We start from the raw sequence: 13,224 nt of genomic DNA on the forward strand, positions 1-13,224 counted from the left end.
TTAATGTGAATAAAACCCACTCTATGAAAAACATCATTTGTCGAAATGATTCAAGAGCACAATTACCACCAGGCGCTTTGCACGACGTTATGCCCCACGTGATTGTCTTGACGCCACAGACCAAGGTTTTTACCAAACTCCGGCAATCCGTGACTTGGAATGTCTGCTTGTCTTCCTTGTCCTTTTCTCCTTGCTTCTCAAAGGGAGGCACGGGGGCTGGCGTCACAGGGGTGGCAGGGGTGGGGGGCGGGGGCGGGGGCGGGGCTGGGGCGGGAACGGGGGCTGGAGAAGGGGCAGGGCCGGGAGCTGCGGGGGCTGCGGGCACGCCCGGCAGAGCTGCTTCCACGGCTCCGAGTTCCGACTGAGGCTTGCACTTCTTAAAAATGGCAGAGAGCTGGTACCTCGCAATGGTGTGGAATTTGAGAACAAAAACCTGTCAGGAAGAGAAAGTGGAGGGGAGACAAAAATCATTCCTCTTCAATAGGCCAACAACCCTTCCAGAAGACAGAAAAAAACTCTCTCTGAAACCACCTGCTGAAGTTGGTGCTTTTCCCCCACAGGTACTACAGCTAGCGTCACCATCTCCACTTCACCCGTGGAGAAGCAGCTCAGGAGAGCTGGGTGACTGGCCTGATGAGCAGGGCCTGGATGCGACCGGGGACTGCTCCGGGATCCACACTATCTACCCCTGACTCAGGCACCCTGGGTATCTCTCCAGAGAAGTTCACAGATAAGGTAGCACTTGTCTAGGCGGTGTCCCAGAAAACAACTCTCCTGATGACTCGCCAGGAACTATGCTAAGAGCTCACGCGCTGCCTTACTCATCTCAAACAACCCTAGGAAGCAGACACCGTGACTGTCCCTGGTTAGAAGACAGGCAGACCAGCAGAGGGTCAAGCATCTCGCCCAAGGATCCTTGGCTAGGTGATGGGGTAGTGGGGATTTGAACCCAGGTGGTCTAAACACCCAGGACCAAGCTGGCAACTGGGCGGCCCGTGAACTGCCAGCAAAGCGCTCATGTGAGCGGAGCGCCGTGCGGTGAAGACGCGGCGGGAACCGGTACCTCCAGCATCCGCATCAGCACGTCCCGCCCATTGCCGCTCTCCTGCTCGCTCTTGGAGCGGATGCAGTCCACCAGGTTGAGCAGGAGCTTGCAGGACATGGTCTGGATGCTGCTGGGCAGGGACTCATCATCAATATTCTTGGCGAAGAGCTGGACGGCGAGGGAGAGGTCACTGAGGGGCAGGTGCTGACGGACGTGGTGCACAAGGTCGGCCAGCGTGCTGTAGGCAAGGGGCCTGCGGGCAGAGACCTCTGCTAGTTCGCATCTCAGAGGCCCCACCCGCCTCGGCTGCGGGCCACCATCTCCACCACTACCTGCGCCCCAGGAACACCCCAGTGGGATGGCTCATCTGGGGCACGCTTTATAGGGTCCCAGTTTCCCCCTTGTTACTTCCTCCCAGCTACATGATTAGAAGGCTCAAGCCTTGTCTTTTTGCTTAAATCTTTACTTTCTAAATTAAAAAGGTGCACTTTGTGCGCATCATGTTTATACCAGCACATCTAGCCAACCTGAGCAGAAGGAACTACCAGCTTGATCGTGCGCTGAATGGGTTCTGTTGCTCAAAGCTAAACAGCCTGTGTCAAATAACACCTTATATACCATATATTTTATCAAGCCGCAACAGTAGTGTTCAGGCCACCCAGCACTTTCACTCACTGAACGTCTGGACACCTGCCATGTGCCAGACACTGGGCCCAGCACCAGGGATACCAGTGACCCCAGTGAATAGAGCTCCTGTCCTCAGGAAGCTTATTTCCGGGGGCGGGGGGCGGGGGGGGAACACACGAGTAAAGAAATCAACTGTGCAAGTTGCTAAGTGCTGCAGGAGATGTGAAAAGGCACCAGGAGAAAAACTGGTGGGGGCCAGAGAAAGCCCCTCCGAGGTGACATCGGCTCTGTGACCTCAGCCAGGGACATTTCCATCTGGAAGAAACAGGCAGGTCAAGGCCCTGAGTGGGAACTGCCTGGAGGAGTCAAGGAGCCGCAGAGGCCCGCGTGGCCGCAGCAGGTCAGGCAGAGAGAGCAGAGTCAATCCCCGCGGGGGCCGCATGCCATGGTCAAGAGTCTGGGTTTTGTCTAAGGGCGACCGACAGAAACCAATGGAGGGCTTCAATCTAACATCCATTCAGGCGGGTTCAACCCCAAGTTATAAAGAATGTCTTACTCGGTATTCTACAGCAGTGTTTTATACAAAAAACACAGTGAACAGCCTACACCATATTCAGAATATTCTGCACATTTTTCATATGATCAATCACACCTCCCTTGTTAGAACCAAAAAATGACTAATGTTGATCCATTTTACATTGTAAAAGATGATTAAATGTTAATTCTCTCCTTTAGAGATAATAAGCATGATCACAGCTATATTTATTCTATAAAATGCATAAGAAATAAAGACTAGGAGGAAACAGTTCAAAATATTAGCCACGTTAGTTGATCTCCTTATGGAGAACCAAAAAGTTTTCTCTCCTTTCTTCTTAGTAGGTCATCAAATCTCTTTTTTTAATAAAAAGGTGCATTTTTACTACTTAGAAAGCAAAAAAACTAACACTAGTCAGATAGTTCTACCTACAGTTTAAATCAAGACAACTACTCTGATTAAGCCAAGGCACAAGAAGCAACCTAAGGCGTTTCCGAAACTTCCCGCAATTCTAAACCCAACGGGAGAGGAAAGGCCCAACAGTCCACGCTCGTTGAAATGCTAACAAAGTGTCAGGATCCACGGTCCCCGGCACTGAATAGACCAGATATCACGGGTTCAACATCATACCTGAGAGTCTCTCGAGCAGTATATCCTGAGCCAATTAGTATGGATTCATCAAACAGCTTGTCCATGCAAGGAATGAACTCTGGAACACAAACATCCATTGCATACATCACCAACCAAACCAGGTGTGCGGTAAGTCACTTAATAGTACTTTCACAAGAGCCAGCCTGTACCAATGAGCAATCCAGATGTGGGGCAGCGTGGGGAGCAGGAAGGCACACGAGCTACTTTAGTCTAAGACGCTGGCTGTGCTGGGCCACACCAGCCACGTGTCACAGAGACGCGGTCGGGATCACATTCAGTGTCAGAGAATAAACTAAGAAACCGTAAGCCTCGTATCCCTGGCGGGGAACTCGCCCCCAATGCTTCGTGGGAGGTGCTGTCCATTGTCCTTAAAAGCTGGCACGATCCACCCAAGGGGGCAGTATTTCCTAAAGGCCCCTTTATCCACTGCCCTGAAGTCGTCCTTCTTCAAGACTGTAAGGTTAGTCACTATGGAGAAATAAGGATGCTTCTCCATAGGAATTACAAAGGTCTAGGACATCCTAGTGCTCTCACAGGCATGGGTCCCAAGTTAGGGGTCCTGACTCTTGGGATGAGACTGACTAGAGACTCTGTCCCTCTAATCCCCCAGGGAGAGCCACCACCAAACCTCCCCCTGCTCCTCTGCAGGCTGAGGCCCTCACGGGGTGGAACAGCTGGTCTCCACTCAGGGACAACCGATGTTTCTGAGGATGCGCACACAGGGTGGCAAATAGTAGAGCAGACAGTACATTCTTTGCCAGCAAACAGCTACTGAGGATCAAAGATACAAAAGACACATGCACACTGGAGAGACGCCTCCTACAGCCAGGCAGCACAGGAAGAAAAACGAGAGAAGCCACGAGTAGTCCCTGAGGTCGGAGGAGGGGACGTGCCCCGCTGCCCACGGCGAGGTGGCCAGGAGGAAGGAGGCACAGAGGAAAGATGCAGAGGGCTGAGACCCCACATGCCGGAGGGCCGGCTGCGGGGATGAGTGATGCGTGCAGAGAAGAAATTAAGTTGCACGGCACCGGCTTCCAGATCACCTCCAAGACCCAGAATCAGTTTCTAGGGAAACAGGTAAATCTGTTAAACAGTCAGGTTTTTCCAAACTACTGCTCCTCAGCATTAGCACAAATGGGTGACCATCTGATATCATTTTGGATGCCAACAAAGGAATGTTTTCACTAAGATTTGGTAGTGCACGTGTAAATTTTAAATATATGCATACATGTTTTGTATTTTATAATATGGCTAACATTTAACATGATTCTTTATAGGTTTCTTTCAATGAAAACTTCTTGAGATGTCATGATGTTACCTGTTTAAGTCTGGGAACCACGACGGGCTTCAAAACAAAGTATCTTGTTTAAAAAAAAAAAAAAAAAAGCAACAGCAGCCTCTAAAAGCTGAACTCAACCAGCCTAACATGATCTAACCTCGGAGAGTAGCATCTTGGTAATCTGTCAATCTTTGTAGCGTTAACAAGACTGAAACCAAGTTTTATGGCCTCAAAAGAGGGCCTGGTTGTGTGTGACCGATCAGAGGTTATCTGATAACCATGAGAAGGCTTTTTAATCTGTCAGCACTTCAACAAGGAGAAACCTCCTGCTCCACGGCTCCCCAACGCACCTCCAAAGTCCTTATTATTCCAATGGCAGGAATACCGAAAGTTCATCCGACAACGGTGCTCCAGACACAACTCAGTCACTTCAGTAAATAGATTCTAAAACATCCCATTTAAAACTCTTCCATCATTTTCACAACACGGAGAAAGAAAACAGTTTTCTTCTCACCTTTTAAAGACTGCTGGCTGTGAGTCAGAAAGCAAATGGCTATTTGCAATGTCAAAAGACAGGCAGTCAGAAGGCAGAGAAGTACTAAGAGATACCCAGACTGTAAACTGTGCTAAGGAAATTATCACATTAATTATGAAATTGTTGAGAAGACAAAGGGAGAACCCTGGTGGCAGGCAAAAAAGATGGGCAGACAGAGAGAGAGAGAGAGAGAGAGAGGGAGAGAGAGAGAGAGAGAGAGAGAGGGAGGGAGGGAGGGAGAGAGGGAGGGAGGGATGGGCAGGCAGAGAGAGGAGGAAGTAGAGAGGCAGATAAAGGAGAAAAAATACACCCAAAATAGCAATAAAGAAAGGACACATGGAGCCACAAATACTGAGCGGGCTGAAGGCTCAGCGCACAACGGACCGCCGGCAGCAGGCCCACGTTCACAGACAGGCGAGCAGCCAGAGGCAAGACACACGTACGGTTTCGCAGCTCGGTAGTGAGGATGTGCTTCGCAGCGATCAGAAGCTCCTTTCTGAGGTGCGCAGTTTCTGCTGGACAATTTGAAAGTAGCTGTAACATTCCTTTTACCATTTGCTGAGAGTACTTAGTCACCAACTCCTGTCAAAGAAAAAGGAAAACAACACAGTTATACGGATAGGCGGTTGTTAAGAAAAACCCAAGTTTTATAAACTTTTAAAAAATTCAGTAAGAGTAAGCTTGGCTCAAAGGACCCTCAGAAAGTAATAGGCCTAACACACAAGTACTATCCAAAAAGTCTTAGCAGTTTGTGTGCACAATGCCACCCTGGAAGGAGGGGCAGCCACATGGAGCAGTTTCTTTTACATCATGGGATCATGGAGGCCTTCTTGTATTTTCTGTATTTTCCCAACTTTCAACAGTGAATATGTATTGCTTCCCTGTTAGAGGGAAGGAGGAGGAAATAAATATTGAAGTTAAAAAACAAAACTATTTACTGAGTCGTCCCGTTGATGTAAGTTGTGAATGACACCAAAGACACCTCTAATCAGCTCAGAATAAGCTCCAGTCACAAATGCCTTTCGAGGTGTTTCAGGAAGTTATTCACAATAACTCAAGCTGACTAAAATATCAAGGGGTATCTAATTCAGATTTTTTTTTTTTTTTTTTTTTTACAGATGTTCCATTTTCTTAGTGTAAGTTAACATTATCGAGATAAATACATTAAAAAGGGAGGGGGGAGAAGGCTACAAATGTTTTCAAAGGTAGTTTAGAATAAAAACAATTTGACATACACATTTTCATTTTTACTTTCCTGAAATAAAATCTTTAAAAACAATGATCAATTATAATACCATTCCATTGCTCTAGAATAGACCAGGACTAAATTTATTCCATACTTTAGAATAACCACCTCTATACAAGAGTTTTATTCAAAAAAACTGTAAGACTAATGAGAGATAAGGCATCAATTTTTTTCCTTCAAGTTCTTATGATTTAAGTAAGAAGAGACCACAGCTCCAAGTGGCAAAAACAAAAACAAACATAAAACTACTCTACAGGTTCCGCAAAAAAGCCTCCAAAACCTCTTTATCAGTTTTACTTGATAATGCCATTTTTTGAAGTTCCAACCTCTCCCACATAATTTGCTATAACACACAACTTCCAATAACAGCAAAAGTCAATATACCTCATACATTTGCAAAAAAATCTGTGTGCAAATATTTATATGGCTTTATTAAGCCAAAAATGAAACAGGCAAGTCTATAAAGACAGGAAATACATTAGTGGTTGCCAGGGGCTGGTGGGTCAGAGAAGAACGGAAGTCACTGCTCATCGGTACAGATTTCTTTTTCGGGTGAAAAAACTGTTCTAAAATTGAACAGTGATTATGGTTGTACAAATCTGTGAATAAACTAAAAACCATTGAACCGTACACTTTAAAAGGGTGAATTTTATGGTATATGAATTATATCTTGATAAAATGCTTTAAAAAAATTGGAAATGATCCAAATGTTCATCAACTGATGAATGGATAAACACCATGATTACACCCATACAACAGAATACAACACTATGGCCTGAACTGTGTACCCCCCAAATTTCATACGTTGAAGCCCTAACCCCCACTGTGACTGCATCTGGAGATAAGAGTCTTTAGGAGGTAATTCAGGTTGAATGAGATCATACAGGTGGGGCCCTCGTCCAGTAGGACTGTAGCCTTATAAAAGACGAGAAGGAGATCTCTCTCTCCCCCTCACCACCATGGGAGGACACAGCAAGAAGGTGGCCACCTTCAACCCAGGAAGAAAGGCCTCCCCAGAAACCAAACCCTGCTGGAACCTTGATCTTGGATTTTCCAGGCTCCAGAACTGTGAGAAAATAAATTTTGGCTGTTGACACCTAGTCTACGGTATTTTGTTACGGCAGCCTGAGCAGACTAAGACAACTAACCACGAATAAAAAGTAACAAGTCACCAATTAAATAACAAGGATGAATCTCAGCATTACTGCTAAGTGAAAGAAGCCAGACTCAAAAGGTTACAAATACTGTCCACCAAGTGATTCATCTCTATGACATTCTGGAAAAGGCAAAACTATGGAGACAGAAAACAAAGCAGTGCTTGCCAGGGACTGGAGGTGGGAGGAGGAAATTGACTACAAACGTATAAAAGGAATTTTCTGGATGATGGAAATGTTCTGTATTTTGACGTACTGGTGGTTAGGTATGCATCTGTACTGTACACATTTGTCAATCAGCAAACTGTACACCTACAAAAGGTGAATTTTACTGCATGTAAATTATATCTTAGTAAACCTGACTTAAAACAAAAGTCAATGAACTTACCTGGTAAATTCTGATGATATAAGCTAAAAATGACAATGTTTTGATCTGAGCAGCAATGAAATCAGCATACAACTCCTTGTTGTAAAGCTTATGTTGCCTAATGAGAAGTGAACAAAATTAACAATATTAGCTCTCAACTCTTTCGGTGATGTTACTATTAATTAAAAGCCTATAGTAATTACTAAGCCCAAAAGGTTGATTTCTACACAGCAGCAACAGTAAACGCGCCTACACGTTTATGCAGTTCCGACTAACTTAAAGGCCTTAAAGGCAGAAAGCAGGCAGATCTCCAGGCCGTTGGGCAGCAGCCACAATCTGAATCCCCACAGCCAAGGCGAGACTGACCTGCTTCCCCAGAAGACAGCATGAGGGCACCTATTTGACCAGTGGAAGACCCGTGCTGTGGCCACAGAGGCCGTTAGGGCTGATTCACCCTCAGCTCTTGCTCTCAAGTGACTTAGAGCCGGATAGGCTGCAAGTCAAGAGAGCAAGTGACAAAGATCTTAGGAGGAATGCTGTGAGGTTGGAGAAAAAGCTTCACTGGGAGGCTTCCAAGGATGAACGAGTCAGTGATTAAGGGTGATGGGTGAGGAAGAACGAAGGGGGTAAAGAGCTTTCTAGCCCTCGTGCTGAGAGGAACAGCAAGAACAAAGGCTTGAAGGTGAGAGAGCCTGGAATATCCCAAAGCTATAATTGAGGACAGTAATGCCTAATGATAGTTCTAAATTTACAAGACACCAAAGACTAAGACATGTCACCCATCATCGAAATACAACTTCAGAAAGCCAAAAATACATATAAGTTTAACCAAAATTTTATCACTCAAAATTTTCTTGTCTTACAAATGACGACAGCAAGTACATTTTTACTTGGATTAAAGAACTATGGTAGTCAGCTACATCACTGACCAAAGAAATCTCACCTGGCTTGTGCAGATACCTGAATTGCAATGGTATTCATGATCAAGGGCACAAATTCAGCAACAACATTGTGGATATTCAGTTTGTAGAGCTAAAAGCAAACATATCAGATTGTCATGCTTTTACACTCTGCTTATAGCAAAATAATCTGGCATACCAAAGAAAGTGTGATGAGATTCATTAGTTAGCACATGTGTATCATACACATCTATTTGCCACAGAAAATTAGGTGTAAACTTTCTTGTAAAATAGGAAGCCCACAACCCAAGAAGCTACTAAGCAATATGCATACCTGATACATTAAAACAACAATGATAGGCAATTCTGCCAACACTTTCAAAGAAAGAGATCCTCTTGGAATGATGGAATGCTGCAAGAGAGGAACAGGAGGACTGAGGTTATCACCGTGGCACTTAAAATAGCCCTAATCAGTGTGCCACTATTGCACATCACCCCACTGAAATAAAGGGAAGGGAAAATACTGACACATCTTCGTAATTATCTGTGGTGAAAGAAACAAACTATTTTGAAAACAAAGTACATAGAACTGTTATTTAATATAAAGGTTTTCATATTTTACAATGTCATCACCTGTAGTAAAAACCTCAGGAAAATTCGTCAAAACTTAGAGATTCAAATCACCGGAGAAATTAAAAAAAAAATTTTTAATCTATTATCTTGCTTACTTGAAAGAACAACAGCAAGAAGTACAGGTTTACCTAGTTTTATTCATAGGTATTTATAAACAGGAAAAATGCTTACAATAAATGTAAGAAAAAATAGTCTTAATATATAAAAACTCAAACAGGTAAGGAAAATGTCAGACTCAAAATACAAATGGGTGATAAATGGATAGGAACAGACAAGCAAAAAAAGAAACACAGAGACTGATAAACAGAAAACAAGTTTCTAATTCAGGAAGAACAAAGGAATGAAAGCTTCATTCAAAATGTAGCTTCCTGTTTATCCTAACTCAAAGTGAAACATTCTGCAAAACCATTTCAGTAAAACAAATACAGATGATAGCTTTGATTCAATCATAAAAATACAGTCATAGTAAATGCTCAATACATGTTCCCTACGTGGCAAATACTACAAATCTAATGCATTAGCTGCAGACAGTACCAGCGTTACCTTCACAAAACTCCAGGAGACTGATTTTTCAGATGAGAGGGAAAATAAGGTCAGAACAACTGTTCATGAACTTTCCTACAGTCAAAAAGTGCAAGTGGTAGAGCTGCAGCATCATCCCAGAACTTCTGTCCCCAGAGCCCACACCGTCAGGCACTGAACTACAAATTTATATGCAGTTTAAAGGGACTTCACTAATGTTGAAGCTAAGGAAAGAACGGAGGCCCCCTTGCCGGGTCAGCTGCTCTTTCTGGTTCTGGATTTCACCACGATGCTATCTTTGTATCTCTGGTGAGCAACAGCTCACACGCATACCTACAGAGCACACGCATACTGGCAGAGCACAATCAGCGACGCTCTCGCGCACGCACGTTTGTTTGCTGATTCTAAATCCCTCCATGTGTTTAAGAAAAAAACAAAAAACTTAAGTGGTCTAAGAAGTCAATACCTCATTTCTCCTCTACTGAGGGCAGGAGATGCGGATAAAAGCAAAGCAAAAAGCAAAACAACTGAAACGCTTACTGTTCTCGTCTCACTGTCCTCACGCTCAGGATTGACTTTCACAGCAATCGTTGTGATCATTCCGACCATTTCTGGGGGAGGGACTGTGTTCTCGGGGATCACCTGAGGGTTCTCAAAGTAGCGGTTCTACAGAAAAAAAAAAAACAGAAGTCATTTACACCTGACGTGTGGTGAAGAAATCGAATATCCTACCCTTTTGTACTGCACCAACCCCACAGTACTTGGTGTTCTCTTTTTCCAGGACTATGGAGATAACATGACAGACACACCCGCCACCTCCAACAACAGAAAACAAACTTGCCTGCAGTATTTTCTACTATTTTTTCCTGGCTGATAAAAGATGAAATATATGTCATGTTATACTACCACCTCAGTGAGGCGGGGAAGATGTAACCCATCTCTCCAGTGATAAGAAACTAGGAGCTGATCCCTACTGAATTAACTTTCCAAATAGTCTCCTAAATAGAGGTCAAGTATGGAACAGAAACAAAGTACAGAAAACATTTTAAAAGGCCAGGACCTCACTGGCATCCTTAGTTCTCAATGAAATTTGGGCTTCATGTTAAAAAAGACAGCTTCGTATGAAAAGTAGCTCTTCTTTGATCAAAATGGTAGTTGACACAATGATAACTTGATAACTCAGAACGCAACTTAAGTTTTGTACACTATTAGCAGGTTAAAATCCTTAAAAAACCAAAAAGTCAATTTTACCATGTGTTAATTTAAAAAATTTAAGCTTAAAAAAAATTTGAAAATAGAAACTCTGAAACATAAACACATTTATGCACAATGATTTTTACCAAAGCATTATTTGTGACAGTAATGAATTGAAAATGGGGGAAACCAGCAAAAGGGAGATGGTCAAGGTACATGCATATGACAGAAAATTATCGGTCACTAAAAATTATGACTGCCACAGAAGAGTCTGGAAGGACATTCCCTCCTGTAACAGTGATTCCTTCCAGTAAATGAGAGCAGGGTAGGGAGGAGCCTTTCCTCTTCCACTCCACACACTTTTATATGGGTGGCACTGCTTGGAAACAGTCCTTTCAATACAGGAAAAAATTTTCAAGATATAGAAAAATGCTGAAAGTATACACCACTCCCCAAAAAAGCTTCAAGAATGTGAGGGCAACCATCTCTACAAAGCACAAAGTTAAACTCAAAACAAAATATCAATGTCAATGGTTGCTTACAAGTGAAAGAATACTTATGGATGATTTTCCTTTTTTGCAAAATTTCTACAAAATTTCTACAAAATTTCTACAAAAGGAATATATTCCTTTTACGTCAAAAATACAGTATTTAATCTAAACAATGAAACCAAAAGAACTTTTTTTTTCTAAGGGCTAATTTATCAACCTAGATTTTAACCATCATTAAACATTCCCCATTGTAAAATTAGCATCCCTCCAATTATTCCTTCAACCCTTTGGAATGAGGAAGTAATAAATAAATATAAACAGTAAATTCAAATAATATTAAAAACAGCATACCACTACTTTTGGAAGCTCCTTGTAAATCTGTTTCACAAAATCTAAAAAATGATGAATCTAAAAAAAAATACAGTATTAGGAAGATATTTATAAACAGAAAATGCTTACAATAAATAAGAAAAACATCAATAGTTTCCATATGTAAGAACTCACAAAACAGGCAAGAAAAATGTCAGACTCAAGATACAAATAGGCAATGAATGTGAACACACACACACAAAAAGACTGATAAACAGAAAACAAGCTTTCTAATTCAGGAAGAGCAACGGAATGAAAATGATAATAAATGCCACTTTTTGCCTTTCAAACAGTAATAGCACACCATGCTGGAGGGAGTGCAAATAAGGAGACTCCCTCCCCCCCATACTATACTATACTACTAAGGGAAGCTTAAACTGCTGAAGCCTTTCTGGAAACCAATGTAACAATATGTATCAGAAGCATTAAAACATTAACACCTTGGATCTGGTAACTCTACTTCCACAAACCCAGTCTACAAAATCATTTGAATTGTAAACAGATATTTGGTTTTAGTCATAAAATAAAAATTTTGAAATACCCTAAATATCCAAGAATATAAAAGAATATTATATATCCATTAAAAATTAACTTTACAAAACATTTTCTATCATTGGGAAAACGCTTACATATAATGTGAAGGGAAACAATCAGGATATGAAATGTCATCCACAGTAGTATTGTGATTATGTAGAAAACATACAAATACATAAGGTGGGAAAAAGGAAAAGAAATCACCAAGACATTAAATAGTTTTCAAGCTGGAAGGAATTCTACTTCGTCTTTCAATTTCCAAATAATCTACAACAGGCATTTACCAAGGTTATCATCAGAAAAGATAGTATCTTAATTATGGCTAACAGAGTGTTTAATGCTGACTCTGCAGATACCAGTCACTATGCTAAGAACTTTAACTTTTATATTTAATTCTCTAAGCAATCTTTGAGGATATACTGTGATTGTCCCCATTTTACAGAAAAGGCTCCAAAAGGCTCAGAGCTTACCCACTGTCACACAGCTACTGAACTGCACACTGAGATTCAAACCCAGCTCTGACTTCAGAACCCACATCTGAACCCTTGTATAAAAGTGATTGGAGCCTTGGGGCATCTCAGACCTGTAAGTACCAGAACCACCCAAAGAGCCCTGCCAGTTTGGTTGGTTAACACATTTCAAATACTGAACAAATTCAGCAAAATATTCATGCACACATTCAGAAAAAAAGTCACTGTTTAACCCACAAAGAATTTCCCCCAACTTAGGCGATATTTTCTATGACTGAAAGCAGCATATGTTCTGTCAACTCTAAAAGAGGGTAAAAGATTCACACAGAAGCAATCTGTCAGCACAGTTTATAAATGCTATCAAGATAAACACTCACTTCTTGGGTGATGGGTGGCCTGAACTGTTTGTGTAGTTCAATAATTATTCTTAGACAAATAAGAACATTCTCTTCATTTTCCGTCTTAAAAAAATAAAAAGCATTTAAAAAGAGTTATACTTCTGAAACTTATTTTAATCTAAAGACTATTTTCTAAGCATCTTCTGCATATACACCCTCCATCAACCAACTTAGATTTGGTTTGTAGAAAATTCATAAACCCACAGGACACAGCTGTCCCGGAGAGGAAGTTGTCGCAGTCTTTGGTGGACTGTCTGAAGTATAGCCCGCCAGTA

General features: G+C 42.2%; 1 protein-coding gene across 6 annotated transcripts in view; it reads right to left on the minus strand.

Annotated features, from left to right (window-relative positions):
• TRRAP (transformation/transcription domain associated protein) overlaps window positions 1-13,224 on the minus strand; it is a 118,087-nt gene that overhangs the window by 95,817 nt on the left and 9,046 nt on the right. For all 6 annotated transcript variants that reach the window (XM_061209670.1, XM_061209668.1, XM_061209669.1 and 3 more), the window contains 10 exons: window positions 12,929-13,012; window positions 11,530-11,586; window positions 10,034-10,159; window positions 8,673-8,750; window positions 8,383-8,471; window positions 7,461-7,557; window positions 5,116-5,254; window positions 2,838-2,916; window positions 1,064-1,298; window positions 67-433 (listed from right to left, as the gene is read on the minus strand). In XM_061209670.1, the coding sequence (XP_061065653.1) occupies window positions 67-433; window positions 1,064-1,298; window positions 2,838-2,916; window positions 5,116-5,254; window positions 7,461-7,557; window positions 8,383-8,471; window positions 8,673-8,750; window positions 10,034-10,159; window positions 11,530-11,586; window positions 12,929-13,012 (1,351 nt within the window). The remainder of the gene's footprint in view (window positions 1-66; window positions 434-1,063; window positions 1,299-2,837; window positions 2,917-5,115; window positions 5,255-7,460; window positions 7,558-8,382; window positions 8,472-8,672; window positions 8,751-10,033; window positions 10,160-11,529; window positions 11,587-12,928; window positions 13,013-13,224) is intronic.

The sequence above is a fragment of the Eubalaena glacialis genome, chromosome 13 (assembly GCF_028564815.1).
Source record: "Eubalaena glacialis isolate mEubGla1 chromosome 13, mEubGla1.1.hap2.+ XY, whole genome shotgun sequence".
In the NCBI taxonomy this organism is placed as follows: Eukaryota; Metazoa; Chordata; class Mammalia; order Artiodactyla; family Balaenidae; genus Eubalaena; species Eubalaena glacialis.